Here is a 25,070-nt window from a genome sequence, read left to right as displayed (position 1 = left end):
TCTCATTGCATTACGACTCCCAGGGATGGAAGCAAACTTTAAATTCTATATATCATGCTTTAATGACAAAAAGGCATATTCCATGCTAGGGATTATATGGACGCCGGGTTTGGAAGACTACATGAATTGTTTCAAATGCAGCAGTAAACAAGCCAGCTGGTCCTGGCCAGGAAAACCCCGAAACAAGTCACAACAAGAATATACAGTGGAACCCCGGGTTATGCACGTGATCCGTTCTGGGTCGCCGTGCGTAATGTGGGCGTGCGTATCCTGAACGCACGAAATAAAAACCTGAAAACCCGGAAGTAGTGCGATTTGAGCGCTTCTGCACATGCGCGAAGTGTGCAGAAGCGTTCTGCGCATCTGGGGGTTGCGCACGCTCCGAAAAAACTTCTGGGTTGCGGGCATTCTTAACTTGAGCGTCCGCAACCCGGGGTGTGCGCAACCCGGGGTATAACTGTATATAAATTCGAATGAAATCTAATTTGAAATCTGGAACATCAATTAATTTTGTATACTAGTTTAAATTGTGCCACTGTTTTGGCCCAGAATAAGAGGGTTGAAGTAGATAATTTGCTGGACCAGCTTCCAGTTCAGGATAAGAGGGGAGAATGCTTCTACTTCATTTGTCTCTTTCTTTCACAGGGATGTGGAGTAGTATATTTTCCAAAAATCTGTTGGATGCCTGGCATGCAGCTGACAATTCAGAGGACTTCTGGAACAGGTGGACCCAAGATAATATCACTGAAATTGGTAAATTATAGTCCACGTTCCATGTGATTTTTGATGTAACCATATACAGATTGGTTTTGGGGCTGGCATCTTGCTGCGTGGAAATACCTCATTCTGAACTTTGCAATGCAAGTGCTTTCTGGAGGTGCAACTTCAACACCCAGTTTCAGTTCATCACAAGATTACCTTGTTCCAGAATGGTCGATGCTCATGTCTGAGCATAGTCCTATACATGGTTGGCAGCCTGAATGTGCCTTTCATTTTCACCCACCTTGCACACCTGTCTTGCCTCTGTGGTCACTGGCCATTCATGGATATAATGCAATCTTTGCCAACCTGGTGCCTTCCAGATGGCTTGGACTACGTGTCCCATCAACCCCAGCTAGCATGGCTATGTTGGCCCAAATAAAATCCAGAAATCAAGCATGCAACTTGGGTCTTATGGGTATTAGATTTTTGGTATATGTGTGGATGTAATATTTCAACAGACCTATTGAAAATTTTTATTCCCATATGCACATTTAGTGGTTCAGAGGAAGTGCAGCCATGCTCTCTCTCTTCACTGTGTGTGAGTAATTGCTTATCTACTAGACCAAGGTGACTAAAATAATAATGGTATCTATATTTACCCTAAGAGTAAAGTTCTGATCCTAAAATTCACCCACCTTTTAATTAGCTCCTCTGAATCATTTTTAAAACAAACATATTGTACCTCACCCCTATCTATGTATCTGTTTAGTTTAATTAATTTTATCTTTTTTTAGATGAAGAACCTGGTTTTTAAAATAATAGGTTGTTCCTTATCCCTTTTCATGTACCTGTTTAGCTTAATTAACTTTGTTGTTCTTCAGATGAAGTACCTGACTTACCAGAGAGACCTCACGAGATGCCGACTCGTATGTTCACTCCAGCAGGCAGCCTTTCAAATGCTCTACGGGATATTTTGACAGACCGTCCAGCGGTGTCAAAGTACCACAATTTTTTAAATGGGTTCCAACTGCACAATGAGTATGCACAGGATCTACAGTTTTCTAAGTGGAAAGGTATACCCGTAGCATAAATTTCATTTGGAAATAAACAATTTGCACAGCATAGGCTAAATCAATTACATTTTTTCTCATCGAAGAAAATTCAATACTGTCATTATTATTGCGTCACTGCTCCAACTGTTGTGCTTTGCGAGAGAGAATGAATGGGCCAGGATGGAATGCAAGGGGATAGTGGGAACTGCACTTACTCCTTCTAGGTGAAAAGACTCTTTCTTTGTGTTCATATGCAGCTCTGGAACGGTTCCTCACCTCTGGCACATCATTGCATATGGCAGCAGCTGCTGCCGCCACCACTCTACATAACTCTCAGCACTAGTACAAAGGGAGTAGAGTCCTTTTGAGTCAGTACTGTGTGGAGTGTGCCTGACCCTGGGCAGGTGACCTGTGTTGTGCTGTGCTATGTTGGAAACACTGTTTCCCCGCATCCTGCAGGGGGGTGATCCCAAATTGTCCAGTATGACTTTCGGATCTCCGCTGGCCTCTAGATGTTTATTACGATTACTACACCTACAATGTAAACTTTAAGTCATTTTTAGCAGGCTTCACGTGATAGTTGCAAGTTGCTTTCTACAGGTGTAGCTGAATGCTAAGTTGTTTCTTTAACAAGCCTGAAACGTGTGTGAGCCATCAAGCTGAATGCAGGGACTGCTATGTGTTTGGAAGGCCACACTACAAGACTCATGTGTAGATTCTGGGGATAAGGATGGCTTACTGTCTGCAAGGTGGGGAGCAGTGTTTGAGGTTCAGCTTAGCTACATCCGATGCATGGTGGTCTTCTGGTCCCTGAGTGGCCAATGGAGACTGTCACTTCCTCCTCCACTTTTGGCCAATCACGAGCAAGCCAGGGGACATGGCTTGGTGGGCATACAACAGGGAAGTGTTCACATCCCTGTCTTCCATCTGCTATTATCCCTAGGCCTAGACAGGAATTTTCCTCCAGAGAAACTGGGCCTGTTTGGTGTTTTTGCCTGCCTCACAGCCGTTGTTGGTGGATAAGGCATTGGGTTGGATCCTTAGTCAAGGCAGAAGGTAGGGTTTGGGAGTCTGCCCTCCGGCTCCAAAGAATTGGGATACCCCATTAAAGGGGTCCAGAGGGAGGTGCTTCTATCCAGATGGCCCGGTGGGGCCGATGAGCCACAGCACCAACCTTCCATGGAGAGATCACCCCAATTTGATGTATGCCATTCTTGACCCAGGATTAACTGTGCCAAACAATCAGCAGACAGGTTGGATGATTCGGAATACACATCCAATGCCTAAGCCAAAACCTACTAACATCTGGGGTCAATAAGGTTGTGGCCTTTTTAAATCCCAGGATGTTTGTCCTGTGATTATTGCATCTTCCCAACCTTGCTCCCTGGTTATGGGCGCACTGCTCCTGGGTCTAATCAACCACTCACTTCCAACCTGTACAAAATGTATTTGTACATAAATACAGGATGCAGACTGTACGTGTGTGTACTACTTGTATACCACAGGCTCAGTGTAGAAGAACATAGAGGTCAAAGACATCTCAAGGCAGCCCTGTATAGGGAAGTTTTTAATGTTTGATGTTTGATTGTGTTCTTACATCTGTTTAGAGCCACCCAGAGTGGCTGGGGCAACCCAGTCAGATTAGTGGGGTACAAATAATAAAATTATTATGTGGAGCAAGACCAGCAAATGTGATTTGTTCTTCTTTGCCACATCTGTTGTCTTATTGGTGCTAGTTTTGTGATAAAAATTATTTTTCTGAAGGGGAGCAGAAAGGCGATTACTTCTGGATTTCGTTGGTCCTTTTCAAGTCAATGCCTTGTTTTGTAGATACTGTGCTTGATGAATCCCCTAATCAGTTGAGAGATCCAGCAGATCACCTGGAACTGGTGGATACAGCATTTTTCTTTGATACCAGTTGCCCTCCACTTCTGAGACCAGAGAGGAAAGTTGATGTCATTCTGCACTTCAATTACACTGGAGGATCACAAGCTAAGGTTAGATGGGTATATTAATTTTTACTAGTTACAGGTGGGTAGCCGTGTTGGTCTGCCATAGTCGAAACAAAATAGGAAATTCTTTCCAGTAGCACCTTAGAGACCAACTGAGTTTGTTCTTGGTATGAGCTTTCGTGTGCATGCACACTTCTTCAGATACACTGAAACAGAAGTTAATTTTTACTATTATTAAATCTTTTTTTAAGATAATCCAAATGTATGTATTTAAAACAATATCCAGAAATTAATAACTATTATTATTATTAAAGTTCTAAACAATCCAGTTAATATCATAATTCAAAACCAAAGGAGGTCTGCCACAACATTAGGACTAAAATGGTATTTCAATTCATTATCAAAAAGATCTCAACTTCCCAGGGTTGGAGTCAGCTATTTCTGTAGTCAAAAGAAGTGCAATTTATTTTGGGAAAAATTCATATGCTCCAGCCTAAATTTGGTTGCAAAATTTAAATGTATACTGTTCACATTTCTTATGATTCTTATTGATGCGGTTGGTTTGATTATTTTTTAATAAAAGGTGTAAAAGTATAGGCTAATTGATATTGAATGTAAGTGCTTTAAAGTTAATAAACATGCCTTTAGGTTTAAGTTGTGTTTTTCTTAAGTCTATTTAAGATTTGTTTTGGGGGGAAAAGTTATTATTATTTTTTAAAAAACCAATGTCGCTGAATTTCAAAGTCAATTTCAAAGTTTCCTTTCCGCTCTAGTGGTTCCCTCTCATGACAAATTAAATGCCTGTTTTGACAGTATGGACAGTTTTCTGTATCTTGTTTTGCATCCCATCATGATCACATTATGATTTCAAGTGAAATTACTGCTTGTCAAGAACTCCATGGTTGGTTTCTTCTTTGGCCCCTGCTAAAAATGCTTCATTTTGCAACCATAGCCTTTGGAGCGGGCCTCTACATACTTCACGGAGCAAGGAATCCCATTTCCCAACACTTTGCTGACTGATGAAGAAAAGAAAGATCTAAAGGAGTGCTACGTGTTTGAAGATGCACACAACCCAGATGTTCCCACAGTGATTTATTTCCCACTAGTGAATGACACCTTCCAAAGATATCTTGCACCCGGTGAGTTAATGGCAGCCAATATATAACAGAAATAACATTTATTTCAAGTACTTCATCCAAAACAGATTTTACACAATCCCACATTTGCTTTGAGAAAGTCCTACTGGTTATAATGAAGTTGAAATGTGTTTTGGTTTGTGACCTTGCAGTTCAATCTTAATCATATTCAAAAGCAAGTCTGATAGAGTTCAATGATTTCCTAGCTAGCATGCTTTATCTTACAATCTGATACTTCATTTAAATCATTGCACAATGATTAGAGAGCCAGTGTGGTGTAGTGGTTAAGAGTGGTAGACTCATAATCTGGGGAACCGGGTTCGTGTCTCCGCTCCTCCACATGCAGCTGCTGGATGACCTTGGGCTAGTCACACTTCTCTGAAGTCTCTCAGCCTCACTCACCTCACAGAGTGTTTGTTGTGGGGGAGGAAGGGAAAGGAGAATGTTAGCTGCTTTGAGACTCGGGTAGTTAGTGAAAAGTGGGATATCAAATCCAAACTCTTCTTCTTCTTCTTCTGGTGGAGTTTTTTCAATTAAGACCTTAGACCAGATTTTTATAGTGAGGTGAGGTTAGGTAGGCTTGGAATATTTATTTTTGTAGGGCAATTCAATGAGAACTGAAATCATAATCTGGGACTGGGAAGGAATTTTATACATCAGAAGTGTAAATTTTGGACATTTGTTTTCAGAACTAATAATAAAAATAAATATGTTAGTCACTTTCTTTTGCTCAAGATAACTCAAAGCAATTTACAACCCAAAAAAGCTTTCCACATCCCCACATTCTATTAAAATTATATGAAAATTGCTATATTATTGCTGTATTCCACCTTTCTGCCTTTCTCATAAATAATATCAGTCACACAATTAAACATAACAAACTATTTGAACATTTTCTGATCATACAGAAGAACTGTTTTCCTGTGTGGAATTGTTCTATGGAATCTAAAGTGCAAATTGCTTATGCTCTTGATTCAGGATTACACAGTAATCTTCTGAATGCTTCCTTTTGAAACATTCGTTAATTTACTTATTTGACGCTTTTGTAATTTTCCCTTCCTCTTGAAGCTCAGAATGGCTTTCTAGCCACATAGAATAATTGAGGTAGATTAAGTTGTAAACGGAGAGTTGGAAGTAGCCTAAGTCTACCCACATAGCTTCACATATAAACATCTGAGCTTGAGTGCCCCACATCTAAGCCAACAGTCTAGTCTTTGAACCACACTCCCATCGGGTCAAGAAGGACCCCCCCAAAAGAAATTTAGATAGAGACAGGGTTGCTGCCCTTCCTGGCATGCCTTCTGATTCCACCGGCTAAGCTTTGGAGATGAGCTAGCTAAGGACTTGACTCACTTTTCTTCTTTTCTTCTGTAGGTGTGGAACGCAGCAGTGCTGAAATGTCACTGGGCAATGTTGATATCTCTAGTGCCTTTTCTCCATATTCCACAAGACAGGTTTCGCTGCAAGATGAGGATTTCAACAAGCTTTTGAATCTAACTAACTACAATGTCCAGAATAATGCAAGCACAATCCTTCATGTTTTGCACAAAGTAGTAGACCAGAAAAAACAGGCCTGGTCATCTCAGGTTGCCTCATGAATACACCTTTCTTGTAGGGATGGGGGAGAAATTCAATTCAGTTACCATTGCATGGTGCCTGTTTGCACTTTCCAAAAACTATATGCAAACCAAAACGCAGCAAGCCTTCAAAATTTGCACTTCTCTGAATTTTGCAATGCAGTTCTCCAGTGAAGTAATGTGTACAAAAATTCATATGCTAGGATAAATTACGCATTAAGTGCATATAATAGTGAAGCAATATATACAAAAAGTGTATTACATATGGGGGAATTGCCTTGTAAAAAGTGTACGTTAGACAAAAATGTACAAAATTGTGTCTTAGGAGAAATCTGCACTAAAATGCTGTTGAATTTTCATGAGTGCTTTTTAAAAAAATGCAAACTGGTGTGGAAGGTGGATAAATGAACTTAAGACTGAAACAATGAGAAACTGAAATTGAGAGATTTGCCCATCCCAACTTCCTTGACAGCTTAAGAAGAAAACTTGTAGGTGGGAAAAAGATCTAATAGCTGATCAAAATGGTAGTTGGTTTTAAAGGAACTCAAATAATTCAAAACTGACTACTATTTTTTTTCTTAGTTTTTTCAACATGGGAGACCTCACCTAGCCAAGACAAGGACAGGTAGCTCTTTCTCAATGTTTACTATCATTGCAATGGTTCTAGTACATAATTGGCAGGGTGGGATGGGGAGTTCCATCTGTGCACTGGAGCCCACAAAAGTTTGGATCATGGCATACATACTGTTGCAATTCCTTCCATATTTTCAGATCCCTTATTATTCAAATGTTTATCTGTATCCATACATATTGATTCTTTACTATTCTTTTTAAACCAGCCAATGTAGTTTTCTCACAGTATTTTCTCTAACTCATTTGAAAGGGTGATTAATCTTTCATCTAGATATTGTTAAGACTGAAGTGTTATTCTTGATAACTGAAATACAGTCCATAACAAACTTCTATAAATGCTAGATTGAAATCATGGTTGAACAATTGAGTTACACTTTGGAGGGTTGTTTATCTTGCAGGCTGCAACCTACATGCTCTTATCTAGGAGTAAGTCCCATTGAATTCAGTGGGGCTTCTTGCTGACTCTGAGGAAACATGCAGGATTGCACTGTCAGATCCTGTGCTCTTACCTAATACTAATTCATTGTTGTAGGCACAAAGTTACAGCTACTATATTTAATCTGTGTGTGTGTGTGTGTGTGTGTGTGTGTGTTAATAGGCTACATTTATCTCTTACTCACATGTCTTTTGTTTTAAGAATTGGTTTCCTGTATGATGGTAGATGTATATAATCAGCTGAAAAGTTTATGGTTAGGTAACTGCTTTCATGAGAAGAAATGCTAAAATCAAAAGCATGAACAAACAACAATAAAATTTTGCCACCTGGTCACTCACTTCATTATTATTATTTTTTCTGTTCATGAGTTTTGCTTTTCCTGCTGGATGCATGCCCTGGTTTGAAGTCTTTAATTATGAAGTGTGTAGCAAAAAAGGCCTGGCTTTTTAATAGCTTTGGAGTCACACACACATAATTAATATATTCATTTTCATTTATAGTCTGTCTGTTGGCTCAAGAGGCACTCAACTTCATAAAAAAATGCTTAAGTATTTATTTTATGAGATCAGTTACTCACTGCAAGGTCCCAGTGTGGGTTACAGCAAAAATATACCCAACTACAAAATATTTACAACCATGAAACGAGAAAAGTGTAAAAAATAATAATTACAAAAAACAGTTCCTTGCATAAAACAATGTAAAACAATTCCACATATAAAAACATACTACAAACATTTAAAAGTCTATATACAAAAAGAGTTTTAAAAAGTTAAAATACAGAGACTGACTCAGATTGCTACTAAAAAAGCTGGTTGGAAGAGGGATGACTTCAAGAAGCACCAAAAGGCTAGTAGGCGGGGCTCCTAATATTAAACAGGGGAGAATTCCAAACAGCAGGTGCCACCACACCAAAGTCCCAGTTCCTATATACTGCAGAATACAGTGGTACCTCGGACGTTGAATGGAATCTGTTCCGGAAGTCCGTTCGACTTCTAAAACGTTCAGAAACCAAGGCGCGGCTTCTGATTGGTTGCAGGAAACTCCTACAGTTAGTCAGAAGCTGTGTAAGCCACATTGGTCGTTCGGATTCCAAAGAACATTCGCAAACCGAACATTCAGTGTTTGGGAGCCAAAACGTTTGACTTGCAAGGCGTTCGGGATCCAAGGTATGACTGTATAACAGCCTGCTGGATTAGGCCAATGGCCCATCTAGTCCAGCCTCCTGTTCTCCATGACCAACCAGATGCCTGTGGGAAACCTGCAAGCAAGACATGGGCACAATGATACTGTGCCATCCTGTGGTTCCCAGCAATGAGTACTCTAAGGCTTTCTGTGGTTTCCAAGGGTATAAAACACATGTATGGTAGTATTTCCGCTGTAAATGTATCTCATCCCACAAAATGAAATATGTATTTTGTGGCTAATGGCTCCTCCAGACAACCTGCTTATTGAGCATTCATCCTGATTTATTGCACAAAGCTTTCATAGGGGTTAGACTACGCCTCACCTTTATTGGGCGTTTGCTCTGATTTGCTTGCAGGGTAAGTTATATAACAATGAGCATCCTGATTTGCTTGCAGGGTGTTTACATGTCATCCCTTTAATCATTCTTTCATTTCACATTTGCACGTCGAGACCCCAAGGCCACCCCTGCATTGATGAATAAGACACAAGGACACAGATATGGGGTTGATGGTTATTGGGCAAATTTAGGCCACATTCTGGTTACAGAATGTGAGTGGTATTGGCTTAGGCATTGGAATTGACCCGACTATATCTGACTCCTGCCCGTCATGCAGGGAACTCCGGTAAGGGTCAACCAGTGGTAGGGGGAGCCCCGTCGATAAAAACCAACTTGAGCTCCCCCTGGGTTCCTGACAGGGTCGTGGCATGGCCTTAGCCCTGCTAACTTTTTCAGATTAATGCAGAATGGATTTACAGGTGAACACATGTGAAAGTGACATGGAATAATAATAATAATAATAATAATAATAATAATAATAATAATAATTTTATTTGCACCCTGCCCAGCAGGATGGCTTCCAGCAAATATAAAAGCATAACATTACACATTAAGAACTTACGGGGCTGCCTTCAGATTTCTTATAAAAGTTGTATAGTTACTTATCTCCTTGAGATCTGATTGGAGGGCAATCCACAGGATGGGTGCCCTACCAATAAGACCATCTGCCTAGTTCCTTGTAACTTCTTGCAGTGAGGGAAACACCAGAAGGCCCTCAGAGCTGGACCTCAGTGTCTGGGCTGAACAATGGGGGTTAAGGTGCTCCTTCAGGTATACAGGGCCAAGGCCATCTAGGGCTGTAAAGGTCAGCACTAACACTTTGAATTGTGTTAGGAAATGTACTGGGAGCCAGTGTAGATCCTTTAGGACAGGTGTTATATACTCTGGAGAGACAGTGAGCAGGCAGGTAGGGTTTCAGCTGGCATACCAAACAGAGCTGATAGACAGCCACCCTGGACACAGAATTGACCTGGAAGAGGTTGATGGTACAATCCCTTTGCACATCTACTTGGAAGTAATTTGCATTGAGTATAATTTATAAATAAAGATGTTGGAGTGCATTGTAATTCATTAATCCCTGTGAGTGGGTGAGTGTCTTGTTTCTTCCAGTAAGCATTGCTGAGGGGAATTTTGTGCCAGTATCAAAGGAGGCTAGCATGCTTATGGCATCATTTATGAAAGGAAAACCACCCCTTCTCCTTCATCTGTACTAGCTAGCCAATTTTTAAAAAAGAGACTGATGATTAATCCTCCTGCTGCACCATTTTTGTAGAAGAGGACTACTCAAGTGGACTTTTCTTGTTGCTCACCTTAGCAAAGATACCCTGTTTTCTTGCACAAGTATATTGGCATTTTGTAAAACTTCCTTTTTTCCATTTCTTAAACCACTGTGTGTGTACATCTTAGCTTTTAAAAAGAAGCATTGAGCACATGTACAGCTATTTGCTCGCAACAAAATTATGCCACCCAGTAAATGGGACTAGCACATCATGTCACTAGTCTACTAGTGGTAGGACAGGAAAAGCAAGAGCATAACACTAAGCAAACATCTTTTTATTGATGGATTTATTGCAGTAATTAAAAACATAAAACCCATGGCATTTTGCAGCTACATCAGAGGAGTTGTTGTTGTTCAGTCGTTCAGTCATGTCCGACTCTTCGTGACCCCATGGACCAGAGCACACCAGGCAACCTATCCTTCAGTTTGGCCAAACTCATGTTAGTAGCTTCGAGAACACTGTCCAACCATCTCATCCTCTGTCGTCCCCTTCTCCTTGTGCCCTCCATCTTTCCCAACATCACGGTCTTTTCTAGGGAGTCTTCTCTTCTCATGAGGTGGCCAAAGTACTGGAGCCTCAACTTCAGGATCTGTCCTTCTAGTGAGCACTCAGGGCTGATTTCTTTGAGAATGGATAGGTTTGATCTCCTTGCAGTCCATGGGACTCTCAAGAGTCTCCTCCAGCACCATAATTCAAAAGCATCAATTCTTCGGCGATCAGCCTTCTGAATGGTCCAGCTCTCACTTCTGTGCATTACTACTGGGAAAATAATTGCTTTAACTAACCAGACCTTTGTCGGCAAGGTGATGTCTTTGCTTTTTAAGATGCTGTCTAGGTTTGTCATTGCTTTTCTCCCAAGAAGCAGGCGTCTTCTAATTTCGTGACTGCTGTCACCATCTGCAGTGGAATCTGGATCATGGAACCCAAGAAAGTGAAATCTCTCACTGCCTCCATTTCTTCCCCTTCTATTTGCCAGGAGGTGATGGGACCAGTGGCCATGATCTTAGTTTTTTTGATGTTGAGCTTCAGACCATATTTTGCGCTTTCCTTTTTCACCCTCATTAAAAGGTTCTTCAATTCCTCCTCACTTTCTGCCATCAAGGTTGTATCATCAGCATATCTGAGGTTGTTGATATAATTCTGGCTGAATATAAATACAAAAGTAATATATTTAAAACTGAAGGGGATTTCATTACTACTAGGGAATACCTCTTCTTTTGTGTTATTGTTCCCTGGACACATAGACCATTGTTGTACGTGGCATAACAAGAAGGGCACAGGATTTGTGTATCCTCACCCAGCAGGGTATCAAAACAGTCCTCACCTGCCTGCAGTCATTTGCTGCTCTAAAGGCACTTCTTTGCTGCTGCTGCTGCTGCAGGAAAGCAATGGCACACAGCACAATATGAGGAAGGGTCAGAACAAGACCCTGGAAAGGGGGAGGGGGAGTTTGCCTTTGCTGCTGCTGTGATGCAGCAACTACAGTTTAAACATGATCAAATTGTAATACTTTAAAACCTAGCAGCTTACTACCCTTATCCTTAAAAAAAAATGCTTCAAAAAAGAGAAAATAATAGACTGCTTGAACCCCGGGTTACATGCAAACAGGGCAGGCAACACATTAAGCAGCCCCCCTATCATGTTGAGATTGGCCCTTGTCCTTTCACACACAACCCCCCCCCACTCCCTCTCTCTCTTTCACACACACATAACACTTACTTACGGTACTTTTAGGATATTAAATTGCAGACCCTCCAAGTGTCCCTGTTTTCCAGGGGCAGTCGTGGATTTACAGAAGCTGTGCCTGTTTCTGATTTGAGGATACTCAACTCCTCAGTGGGAGCCACCTACACAATGCTAAGGATATTTGAAGGCAGAAAGAAGAAAGAGATAGCCAGGTCTGCTCTCTCAAGTCTTTCACGCTTTTGTTAAGCAAACAGGATGGCCAGTTTCCAGCCCTTTTCACACTAGCATGGGCAAGATGATAAATAGGCAGGAACTCTGGGGGGAAAGACAGGAATTGCTCATTGATCCTGGAATGTCCCCATTTCCCCCACCAGTGCTGCCGCTGCTGAGATCAGGAGAAAGGATGAGCCGGTAGCACCCTGTTGTCTTTCCATAGCGGCAGCTGCCAGCTTCTTCCCTTGGGCAGCTCATGGCAGCTGCTGGAGAGGGGGCGAGGAGGAGGAGGAGAAGCTGCCATCACCAAGGCCCAGCCCCACATGACACACTGGCTCTGAGGGGTGGGCAGAGGGCAGGGCCACTCTGGGCAGGAAGAAAGGGGGAGTGGGGTTGAGTGCAAGGAGTCTTTAAAAAACAACAACAACCCAAAACAACAACTTTGTGTGTCTGCATCTAATCTTACCACTTTCCATATATGTGTGTGTGTGTGTGTGTGTGTGTGTGTGTGTGTGTTATGGTTTTTGGTAAATCGAGAAGAGAAGAGAAGATAAAGGGGTTTTCTCACGACATGGAGGGTCAATCAATCGATTTTATTTCAGCTTTAAGCTCATAGAAAAACAAAGGCAAATACAAGGCAAAGACACACACACTGTTTGATTTAAAATTGGTAACAATAAGAGACTTATTAAGCATGTAAAATTAGATAAATATTATAAGGAGATTTCAGCTCCTAAACAGCAGCCCATTACGTCTCTTGTATGTCAAAACGGAAGTTAAAAATTTCACCATTTGTAAAGTTACAAACTGATCTGTATCTTGCAATTAGAAAGTAAGTTGCAAATTTGCCGGGTGCCCAGACAATTTGTGAATTAGTGGTAACAATAAATTCTTCCGGACAGCACTGTATAAAGGGCATATAAACACTATATGATGAAGTGTTTCAATCGTTCTATTATCACAAGAATATAAAACCAAAACTTGACCTTTAGAGAGTCTATGAAAAAGGGAATTTGAAGGGAAAACATTAAAACACGCTTTGATAAAAGCAAAATGATGGCTGGCAATAGAGAGACATGATAGGTAAGATGGCACATGAGTTGGCGGAACAACGGCCAACTGTCGCGGGGAGCATGTCCCGCCGCCAAGCATAAGATTACGCTGCCATTCTATATCGTCCAATCTTCGATTTATGATTTTTTTCCCTATGGCAAAGTCATAATTCAAAACTTCAGTGGGCGAAATTCCAATAGATAAAAGTTTAGCATGAATCTTACTGGCCCAAGGGCTGCTAAACTCATCAAAGGCATTGGGCTAGATGGTAATTAGGTAATCTAAGCCAAAGTGTTAACCAATAGCTAAAGACACATTTCCACAGAAGTGTCTCTAGGGAAGGCATCCTCAATTCAACACGGATAGCCACATTACTCACACAGGAAGGGACTTTCAAGAGACAACGTAAAAATTGGTTTTGAATAATCTCGAGAGGGGAAAGATTTGTCAAAGCAGCCCAAAGTGGAGCCGCATAAGCAAGTGTGGCAATTACCCTCGCTTTGTATACCTTCAACCCCGAGGGCACATGCAGGGCACCGTCATAAAAATAAAATTGAAGAAGTTCATAAGATACAGTTTTCGCTTTGTTGAGGAGATATTGAATCTGTGCATTCCATCTCATATTTTGTTGAAATAAAATGCCTAAGTATTGGAATTTAGAAACTTGTTCCACCACCACACCATCAAGCTTCCACGTGCACTGTTTCCGGCTACTAGAAAAGATCATTATTTTGGATTTGGAATGATTTATGGTTAAATGGTTAACTCGGCAGTAGGAAGCAAATATCCTCAATGCTCTGTTTAAGCCTACTTGGGAGTAAGAAAGAATTACTGCATCATCTGCGCACAAAATCAACGGGCATCGATAGTCCGCAAGGAAAGGAGCATGAATATTAGAATGTGGCTCCACGAAGGGCTTCCTCATGTCGCTAATATACAAATTAAAGAGCAGAGGGGCCAGAATACAGCCTTGTCATACTCCCCCATTTATGGGCACCGCATCCGTGAGTTCACCTGCAGGGGTGAGTCTCACTTTGGCAACTGATCCCTCGTGCAATTGGATCATAAGCCATAGCAGTCTTCTGTCAATGACATGGAGGGTGTATGCACTGAGTCCTGTTGTGTAGTGGTGGTGGTGCTCTGCTCTGCAGGGGTGGGGTGACGACCAAATAATGGGGGGGGGTGTTGAGTGGAGTCAGATTTTTTTGGGGGGGGTAAGAAATGTCCCTAGTTTCATCTGAGGACTGTTGGAGGTCATGAAAGCCTTTCTACTCACCTTGAAGGTGGGGCTTAGAATAACAACCCCTCCAGCATTTCTACAATGAAAATAGGGACGTCCCACTCCATAATGATAATTATACTATTCATACCCCACACATCTTATTGGGTTGCCCCAGCATTTTAGGCAGCTTCCAACTTATATAAAAGCATAATAAAACATTACACATTTAAACAAATATCCCTAGACACGATTGCCTTCAGACAGCTCGGGGGCTAGATAACTCCATACCTTCCAACATTTCTCCAATGAAAACAGGGACATCCTATGGAAAAGTGGGACATTCTGGGATCAAATCAGAAACCAGGATGGCTTCTCCAAATCAGGGATGTCCCTGGAAAATAGGGACACTTGGAGGATCTGGGGTGGACACTTATGTCATATCCTCTTTTTCCACAGCCAGGGCTGGGTTGCCCAACTAGCTGCAGGCTTGGCCTGATGTCAGTTTATTTCCATACCTACAAGAGTTTTCCCTCTGCAGGTATTTCCTTGATTTCCTTGATTTAAATTTGACAAAGTGCCCCTAGCTTGATCCAACTAAACATGTCTGGATCATTAGTCAGACATCAGGGTGCGAACAGTTTTATTATGGCATAACTTATTTTGCACTGGATTCCATTTCACCAGATACATCATTATTTGTAATTGATGAAAGCTTATTCAATAATGTGTTTCTTAGCCTTAAAAATGCTACTGGACTATTGCTTTGTTTCTGTTGTAAGCCATGGTTAGCTGGTTTTTCGTAATAGCTAGCTAGCACCTGCTTCCCCAGTGCAGAATCTTTGCTCATGTTTAATAATATGATTCTACAACAGTAATTCAGCCTGAAAGAAAAACTCTTCATTGCCAGTCAGCCACATGGAACCACTGCTATGCTTTGAACAAGTGGGGTAAAACAGGAACAACTGGCTCTCCACCCAAGATAGTTATCACTGTAATATTAAGAGCAGTTTCAGGTCTGGCTTTATCAAAATCAGTAGCCAATGTTACACCCAAGGCAAGGAAAATATGAACAGATTTTATTTTTGAAGGGAACTCCATTCAACTGATATCTGTTGAGAATCCTAGGTGAGATACCAACATAGTACTGGTTGCTCCCAGTACCAGTCACCACACAAAATCTGATAAAGTTTCAGATACTTTACTGTTGCAGAAGATAAGACTCAACAATACAGTTCTGGACACAGCTTGTATATACAGCTTGTAGGCTTTTTCAGATACATATACAGTACTGTATATATATTGATACATACAAGGACAAGGAATATCTGTTACTATAAATAAGTTCAGCAATTCAAGACATAACACTGGACAATTAATACTGGCTGGCTAACTGACTAAGAGACAGACAGACTAACTACAGATTGACACACTGAGCTGGCATGCATTAATCACAAGATATAGTTGGTGCACTGGGCCTTTACTATAGTAACTGGCTTTATTAACATTTCACATGTGTTTAGCTCATCCATGACCCCAGTTACACTCATGAAGGAAATTAACCCCTTCTCATGCTCAATTACTCCAACAACGTTTTCTCAGTTTGGGAAGAATTTTTTGTTTGGGCCTTTCTGAATTAGGGCAAAATCAGCCAAGGTGGATTAAAAACCTGTTCTTCAGATCTTTGCTATAGCTTTTCAGCCCAGACTTTCATAATGGGACAAAATATTAATTTAAATAAGACAAGATATTCACATAAGTGTGTTGAGAACTTATGCAGACCCAAATCTGGAAAGAAACATTTAAGTAACCTGCTTTTGTTCACTCTAAAAAAGACCTGCCTAACTTGTTGGTGAAATGGAAAGCAAGAGTATCGGGATTAGACAATTGGTTTCCTCCATATTTAATCTGACCCCCATCATCAGACCCTGCTGCATCCTAGGTTATTCTTTTATTATGCTCATTAGCATTCTTTGCAGGAAGCTAGGACACAGGTTGAGCCACTACCATGCGTGAATTCTGCTAAAAATGTGCAAATCTCTCCATACCCAGCATTGCAAGACTGCTACATTTAAAATACACCCAAGTGAAGTGTGCAGCATTTTAAATTTTGTGCAATACTGTGTAATCACAGTCTGGCAACTTCACCTAGTGTTAGGAATGAGCCAGCTCCCAGGGAAGCCAGCTCCCAGTTGCTGCGAACTGAAGGAAGCAGCCAGGAACAGATAAGGTTAACTGACATGCAGGATGAGCATCAATTAGTGCCAACTCCCCTGCCCCTTGGAATGCTGGCTGATAAGGGAATGGTGGAAAGCAAGCTAGAACAAGTACAAACAGGCAGGAAAGAGCTGAGACATCCTCTCTGAGAATGGAGAAGAGGAGGGAGCTGACCCACTCAGTCTGAGGTCTCGACGAATGGGAGGGCTGCAAGATAGGAAGCAAAGGAAAAGACTTTGAAGCGAAAGTTCAGTTGCTTCTGGTCTCGCCGGAAGCAGTCTTCAGAAGGGTCATCTTGATTGATGATAGCGGATACTGTGTAAAGCCGTCCAGAGCTATCTGTTTGTTTTGACAATAAATCGTCCTTTTTAATTAACTATGCTCACTGTGTTATCAAGGTGGGAACTGGATTCCTGAAACCTAGTAATCACGGGATTTGGGAAGAGAGTTTATACTGTACATGCTTAATTCAATGCATGGGCGTACCCAGCGAGGGGGGGGGCAGCTTCTTATTTACCTTCTTATTTACATTTAGAAGACATTGAGGCTGCCTAAATGGATATAAGAAACTGGTTCCAAAAAGGTAAGTTAAGTAATTTCTGTAGAAAATTAAATTTTAAATTAAATTAAATTAAGACAAATTAAAGGACATTGAAGTGGCTGCACTTTTGGAGGAGGCTAATATTTTTTCCCCTGCAACAAGGCACGCACTCCTCATTTTAAGTGCTTTCCCGTCCACCACGGCTACTGTTGAATGATCTTTCAGTACCCTTCGAAGGGTAAAGACCTGGCTCAGAAGTACAATGGGAGAGGACAGACTGATTGGGTTGTGTTTGATGAGCGACCATCGGAAATTCTTCAAGGAAAATCAGGACTGGATTGAAACGAAAGTTTTCTTCAAACCCAAGAAAAATGATATTAGTAGCCTATAAGACGTGTAACTAGAATAATTTTTTCCTAAGCAAATAATTGTCATAACTACCGTAATAAAGCACTGCTATAATTATATATAATTTTCTTAAAATTTTAGTTTCATTCGCCTTTTTTCGTTCTGAAATGTCACAACCTGAACGACCATGGCTTGCCCCCCCCCCTAGTTTTGATCCTGGGTACGCCCCTGATTCAATGGATTTAAATGCCCGAGTAAACCAGCAATCTAAAACACAATATTAAAAACAGTTTAAAACAAATTACAATCGCAATTAGAGTGATTCCTAAATAAATATTGATTGCTATGTTATCAAGCCTTAAAATCTAGACTAAAGAGGTATGTCTTCAACATATGATAAAACCTGCAAAATGAAGGTACCTGACACAACTCTGTAAGGAGAGAATGCCATAATTTAGGGGCTGCCACAGAGAAGGCCCTCCACCACCTGAACTGATGAGGGCAGTGGAACCACCAAGAAGGTCCCTCCACTGAACTTAAGACCCAAGAGAATCTGTAGCGAAGAGGCAGTTTTTAAAGATTCTTGGGCCATACATAGAAATACAATTATGGCAAAAGCTTTACCTATTGACACTGGTTTACTTTTGGACCCTGTATTTGAGTATGGCAACCTGTTAGATTCTAAATGCTGTAACTACAAGGGTGGGGGCTTTTTCTTTTTCTTTTTTCAGTGGTGGAATTTTTTTTCAGTACACCTAAAGAGGTGTACCCAGAACCTACTTTACAAACTTTTATCAACAAGTCAAAACAATACTTTGAACACAGACATTTTAAGATATATACAGTCGTTCCTTGAAAGTCGAACAGAATCCATTCTGGAAGTCCATTTGACTTCCAAAATGTTTGGAAACCAAAGTGCGGCTTCTGATTGGCTGCAGGAAGTTCCTGCAGCCAATCAGAAACCATGGCGGAAACCACAGGTATCCAGCCTGGGAAGGTGAAGCCAGCCCGAACTACCAGGAACTGCTCTGGGATGCAGGCGGCAGCACTGTTGTTGTTGTTGTTGTTCAGTCGTGTCCGACTCTTCGTGACCCCATGGACCAGAGCACACCAGGCATGCCAATCCTTCACTGCCTCTCGCAGTTTGGCCAAACTCATGTTAGTAGCTTCGAGAACACTGTCCAACCATCTCATCCTCTGTCGTCCCCTTCTCCTTGTGCCCTCCATCTTTCCCAACATCAGGGACTTTTCTAGGGAGTCTTCTCATCTCATGAAGTGGCCAAAGTACTGGAGCCTCAACTTCAGGATCTGTCCTTCTAGTGAGCACTCAGGGCTGATTTCTTTGAGAATGGATAGGTTTGATCTTCTTGCAGTCCATGGGACTCTCAAGAGTCTCCTCCAGCGGCAGCACGCGACCAAGCAAAATGTGCACCCCATTTGATGTGGGGAATGGTCATTGTGGCCATACCTGTTTCACTATGGTGTTGATACTGCTGTTTTATTTCAGTCTTCCCCAGCATAGCACTTTCCAGAAGTTTAGAATCAAAGCTCCTATCATACCCCACCATTGGCTATTATACCTGAAAATAATGGGAGATATAGTTCAAAATCTTTGGAGGGCACCAAGTTGGGAAAATCTGATGGAGAAATTGATGATTATTTACTTTCCATACTGCTTAAAATATTTAAAATATATCTAAGTGGTGTACAGAAACCTGAAGCAACAATACAACTAAAACAATACAATGCAAAGATACAGTTGCAAATAAAATGTTACATTAATACAAAGCTACTAATATATAAGGGACCCAGGTGGCGCTGTGGGTTAAACCACAGAGTCTAGGGCTTGCCGATCATTAGTTCGGCGGTTCGAATCCCTGCGACGGGGTGAGCTCCTGTTGTTCAGTCCCAGCTCCTGCCAACCTAGCAGTTAGAAAGCACATCAAAGTGCAAGTAGATAAATAGGGACCGCTCCGGCGGGAAGGTAAACGTCGTTTCCGTGAGCTGCTCTGGTTCACCAGAAAGCGGCTTTGTCATGCTGGCCACATGACCCGGAAGCTGTCTGCGGACAAACGCCAGCTCCCTTGGCCTATAGAGCGAGATGAGCGCCGCAACCCCAGAGTCGGACACGACTGGACCTAATGGTCAGGGGTCCCCTTTACCCCTTTACTAATATATATAAATCTATATCAGTTCATTTTGCTTCTGACACACTCTCCCATGCAGCCTCCCGGTTCTCACCCAAGGTCCAAACTTTCAGCTCACCCACAAAAGTATCATAAGAATTCCTAGAAGTAGCGGTAAAGGTAAAGGCAAAGGTCAAGATAAAGGGACCCCTGACCATTAGGCCAGTCGCGGACAACTCTGGGGTTGTGGTGCTCATCTTGATTTACTGGCCGAGGGAGCCGGCGTACAGCTTCTGGGTCATGTGGCCAGCATGACTAAGCCGCTTCTGGCGAACAAGAGCAGCGCACGGAAACGGCGTTTACCTTCCCGCCGGAGCAGTACCTATTTATCTACTTGCACTTTGACATGCTTTCGAACTGCTAGGTTGGCAGGAGCAGGGACCGAGCAATGGGAGCTCACCCCGCCGCGGGGATTTGAACCGCCAAGCTTCTGATCGGCAAGCCCTAGGCTCTGTGGTTTAGACCACAGCGCCACCCGCATCCCTTGGAAGCAGTGGACATCACCCTAATCTCTCACTCTAGATTTGCTTTTTTTAGGCAGGCCCCTGTTGGATGCTACTTCCTCAGGCTGTCCACAGCTGTGCCCCATTCAGCTGCACTATCCACACCCAGTTTCTGGTACAGAAGGTCCCCCTTCTACTCACAGTTCTTTCTTTCACACAACTCAAATTATTAATGTTTTGCTGAATCATAGAATCTTAGAGTTGGAAGGGACCCTAAGGGTCATCTAATCCAAACCCCTGCAATGCAGGAATCTCAGCTAAAGCATTCATGACAGGTGGCCACCCAAACCTCTATTTAAAAAACCTCCAAGGAAGGAGATTCCACCACCTCTCATGGGAGTCTCTTACACTCCTAAACAGCTCTTACTGTCAGAAAGTTTTTCCGAATGTTTAGTCGGAATCTCCTTTCTTGTAACTTGAAGCCATTGGTTCGAGTCCAGTGCAGGAGAAAACAAGCATGCTCCCTCCTCCATGTGACAGCCCTTAAGATATTTGAAGATGGCTATCATGTCTCCTCTCAGCCTCCTCTTTTCCAGGCTAAACATACCCAGCTCCTTCAAGCACTCCTCATAAGGCTTAGTTTCCAGACCCTTGATCATCTTGGTTGCCCTCGTCTGCACACGTTCCAGCTTGTCAACATCCTTCTTAAATTGTGGTGCCCAGAATTGGACACAGTATTCCAAGTATGGTCTGACTATTTTTTTAAAAACTATATTTATTTTTTAAAAAATTAACAACAAAAAAAAGACAAAATACACATCAACACAACATAACTACATAAAAAATAAACACAACAACATCCAAGTATGGTCTGACTAAGGCGGAATAGAGTGGTACTACTAATTCCCTTGACCTGGACACCATACTTCTGTTGATGCAGCCTAGAATAGCATTAGCCTTTTTTTGCTGCTGCATCACACTGTTGACTCATGTTAAGCCTGTGGTAATAAAGAGAGATATTAAAAAAAAGCCTGTGGTCCACCAAGACCCCTATATCCTTTTCACATGTACTGCTAGTAAGCCAGGTGTCCCCCATCCTATATTGTGCATCTGGTTCTTCCTGCCTAAGTGCAGAACCTTACCTTTGTCCCTAATGAAATTCCTTTTGTTAGCTTGCACCCAGTTCTCCAATCCGTTAAGGTCATTTTGAATTCTGATTCTGTCTTCTGCGGCATTAGCTACCCCTCCCAGTTTGCTGAATATATCTCAACAGTCCCAAAGTTTGAGAGTCAGTAGCACAGATGTTGTAATGGTTGTTGTAAGCAACCCCATGGAAGAAAATAACAGTGGTTACCCAGACCTCATTGCTGGCTGTGAAGGGCCCCTCATAACAGTTCAAGCTTCAGGGCCCCAGAAATGTAGGATCGCCACTACACATAACCCAGGCTTGACCCTGACCTAACCTCAGCCTTCCTCTGGGAATCTGATAATGGATTCACACCCAATGCCTAAGACAAAGCTTATCTACATCGGTAATCAAAAAATCTGTGGCCAATTTTTAATCCCATAAAGATGTTGGGTCTAGTTCATTCCACCCTTTATTCCTCATGTCTTCACCCACGGGGATGGTGCACACCTTCGCTCAAAGCTATTTCTTCACTTTCTGTCCTCTCCACCTCCTCCATCTTCTTAGATGCTGGCTGCTGCTATGACACATGCATCACAGCCAAGATGGCAGTCAATATGTACTATAATTCAGGGACTGGGCAGAGGAGGAATGGTGGAGACTGCCTCCCCAACCTGACCCTTCCAGAGAAGAGGGAGACGGTTTAGAATTACAACAGGGGTTTGAGGGAGCTCACAGTTCAGAGGCAGAGGGGGAAAGTTGGGAAATAATAGCAGAGGAGGAGGAGGAGGAGGAGGAAGAAGAAGAAGAAGAAGACGCAGTAGCAGCAGGGGGTGACAGCTGATGGACACAGTGTCTTTAGAAAGCATTCCAGACCCCCCCTCCAAGAACCCAGCGAGCCTTGAAAGTAGGAGAGCAAAGAGCTCAAAGACAGAGGGCACTTCTCAGCACCCGTAGTAGAGAAGTTGAGCTTGATGAATGAGAAAGTGGAAGAGACGGGGGTGGGGTGGAGATTCACTCGAGACAAACACCATTATTCCAAGAGGCTGCATTCCAAGCCTCTCTCTGTAAATACTGAATAAAAAGCAGATTGTAAGGACTTTTTATTGTCTTATCTGTGCCTGGCAACCTGCCGTGGAAGTTGTTTCCTCTGCCACCTGACACCCTGGTTGTATACCACCCTGAAATCTTATCTGATGAAATCAGCATAAAGATGTTTGAAATGAAGAAATTTGATGTGATGGAGTGCAGGTGGGACAAACGTTTTATAGGATAATAGTTTTATAGGATGATGTTCAAGTTCTGAGATCTTTCCTGTCTTAAGTAGTTCTGTGTCAATTGTTACTCCAAGTAATTTACCTTGACTTCTGCGTGGGAGGATTCCTCCAGCTGCAGCTGCATGGGCTTGGTGGGACTCAAGCGGCAGCTTTTCCGATGTTTCCCCATGGTTGTTTTGCTGTTGTTCCTTTCCCTGAGTGAGTCACATGGTGGCATGAAAAGTTTGGTCTCCTCCTTCCTCCTTACTCACAGTTGACTGCCCTTCTTGAGTTTCTTTTCCAGAGTTGCATGTAAACGCTTCTCTCCTCCGCTCTGAATATTGCACATCTTTGGAGCTCTGTGACTAAGAATAAATCAGCTGGGTAATGCTCAGTAGACAGGAGAAGGCAAGAAAGGGAAATTCTTTTTAACAAGGCTGCTGATTCCTGCCAACTATCCCTCAGGTAAGTGATTGTGAAGCTTCCATTGACTCCATACATTCAGTTCTTTCTCTTTGTCTCAGTTACTCCTCTCTGGGCTCAGTATGAATTGTAGTATCATACTCTCTGTTTTGTGCTCAGGCTATACAGAGGCTTACTTTAAAATATCAAGTAGCTACAGAAGGAGAAGGTTGTCATGCTGGCTTGGCGGAAGTAAAATGAATAGGGGTGTGAATTCACAAATAAAGCTGGGTAGATTTGGACCCTGCCCATAGTGTAGTGATGCTTCTCTGAAGCAGACAGATGCAAAATGATCCACTTACGAAGCTATAGATATTTGGAGCGACACAGAAACCTTGCAACAACCTCTGTAAAATGAACAATGCTAGGCATAGAGGAGGGAGAGAAAGGGGTGTGGTTTTGAGACTGATAGCTCTAGCTTCCAATGAGGAAATGACGTTTTTCCTCTTCAATCACCCTGCTTTGGGGGGTAACACTGAAGCAATGTATCTGAAATGAGCCCATTTTCTTTGCCAGCCCACTCTCTTTTATGGCCAATGCCATGTGTTCAGAGGTGCAAGCACCTGGAGCCAGAATAGTACATGGTAATGTGTACACAGCCTTTCACTCACCACCACCCTATCCCCTTCTGGCCCTAGCAGTAGCTGCATTTAATTTTAAACTCGTTGTTGTTGTTGTTGTTGTTGTTGTATGCAGGTGTGTGAGTAGCACAGCAATCTGTTTGACCCTATGATTGTGTTCTTTTGTGTTCATAGATGTTAGCTGTGATTCTGTCACCCCTCCCCACTTTTATAGGACAGCTCCCCTTTTAGCAGGGGCTGCTTTGTGGACAGGATCTGGGTCCCCGCAGTGACCCTGGAGTGGGTGGAGGTAAGCCGCGCTCGTCAGCAGGATCCCCAGCCGTGTCACATTCTGTCCGGCCAATCAGGGCTTGCCTGGGGCATGGCTACACCAGTTTAAATATTGGTGTGGCCAGGGAAACAGCCTCCTTCTGCTTCCAGCTGTGGGATCTCCCAGCCCACCCACCCTCTTTTCTTGCATGGTTCGACTATGGCCTTGCTATGACTTATGTCGGTTGCCTGGTTGTCGGGGCCGGGTAGAATTTTTTCCACTTGGCATAATTGGCACTAGCCATTGGGTTTTTGCCTACCTAATAGCAATGGTCACAACTTTGTAAGGTTAGGCAGTGGGTAAGCCTTATTATGGGAGGGGAGGTTGTTGCCTTTGCCTGCCCCTCCATGTTAAAGGTATCCTGTTAAAAGGATCTGGGGGTGTGGTTCCGGTCCGAAGCCTGGGTGTGGGCTAGGACCATGCCATGACCCCAATGGTGACCCTGGGGGGGGCTCAATTGATGTACATCAGAGGGCTCCCCCTTCCAGTGGTTGACCCTTAAAGAGATTTCCTGCAGTCAGGCAGGAGTCAGGTTATAGTCTTGCTTCACCCAATTGGCTAAGCCAAACTGCTCACATTTGTAACCAATAAAGTTGTGGCCTTATTTATCCCATTAACCCAATATACCTGTAGTTACAGGTAGGTAGCTGTGTTGGTCTGCCATAGTCGAAACAAAAATAATAATAAAAAATTCCTTCCAGTAGCAGTCTTTAAAGTCTACTGGAAGGATTTTTATTTTATTTTTAATTTCGTTTCCAATATACTTGTGTTTATTTCTGGGTGAGCTAGGGCAGTGTTTTCAACCACTGTTCCGCGGCACACTAGTGTGCCGCGAGATGTTGCCTGGTGTGCCGTGGGAAAAAATTGAAAAATTCAAGAGAATTACTTTATATATAGTCAATATAGGCACAGAGTTAATTTTTTTAACATTTTCTAATGGTGGTGTGCCTCGTGATTTTTTTCATGAAACAAGTGTGCCTTTGCCCAAAAAAGGTTGAAAAAACACTGAGCTAGGGGTCCGGGGTCTCGCCACACAATGTGCACAAGCACTAAATTAGCATATCCTTTCAAATTTCAATAGACTGACAAAACTCATGCTGCCCCAGGCAAGGGTTGACTTTGTTTTTTCAATTTTGGTG

General features: G+C 42.4%; 1 protein-coding gene across 1 annotated transcript in view; it reads left to right on the top strand.

Moving 5' to 3' along the window:
• The window catches only part of LOC117061562 (cytosolic phospholipase A2 epsilon-like), a 41,928-nt gene extending 35,423 nt beyond the window's left edge, over positions 1–6,505 (top strand). The window contains exons 17-21 of the mRNA XM_033174450.1: positions 646–753; positions 1,584–1,775; positions 3,585–3,751; positions 4,659–4,845; positions 6,217–6,505. Of these exons, the coding sequence (XP_033030341.1) occupies positions 646–753; positions 1,584–1,775; positions 3,585–3,751; positions 4,659–4,845; positions 6,217–6,440 (878 nt within the window). The 3' untranslated portion in view covers positions 6,441–6,505. The remainder of the gene's footprint in view (positions 1–645; positions 754–1,583; positions 1,776–3,584; positions 3,752–4,658; positions 4,846–6,216) is intronic.
• The last annotated feature ends 18,565 nt before the right edge of the window (positions 6,506–25,070 follow it).

Source organism: Lacerta agilis, chromosome 1, assembly GCF_009819535.1.
Source record: "Lacerta agilis isolate rLacAgi1 chromosome 1, rLacAgi1.pri, whole genome shotgun sequence".
Classification (NCBI taxonomy): Eukaryota; Metazoa; Chordata; class Lepidosauria; order Squamata; family Lacertidae; genus Lacerta; species Lacerta agilis.
The sequence above is the reverse complement of the archived record's forward strand: the minus strand, read 5'-3'. Positions and strand labels throughout refer to the sequence as shown.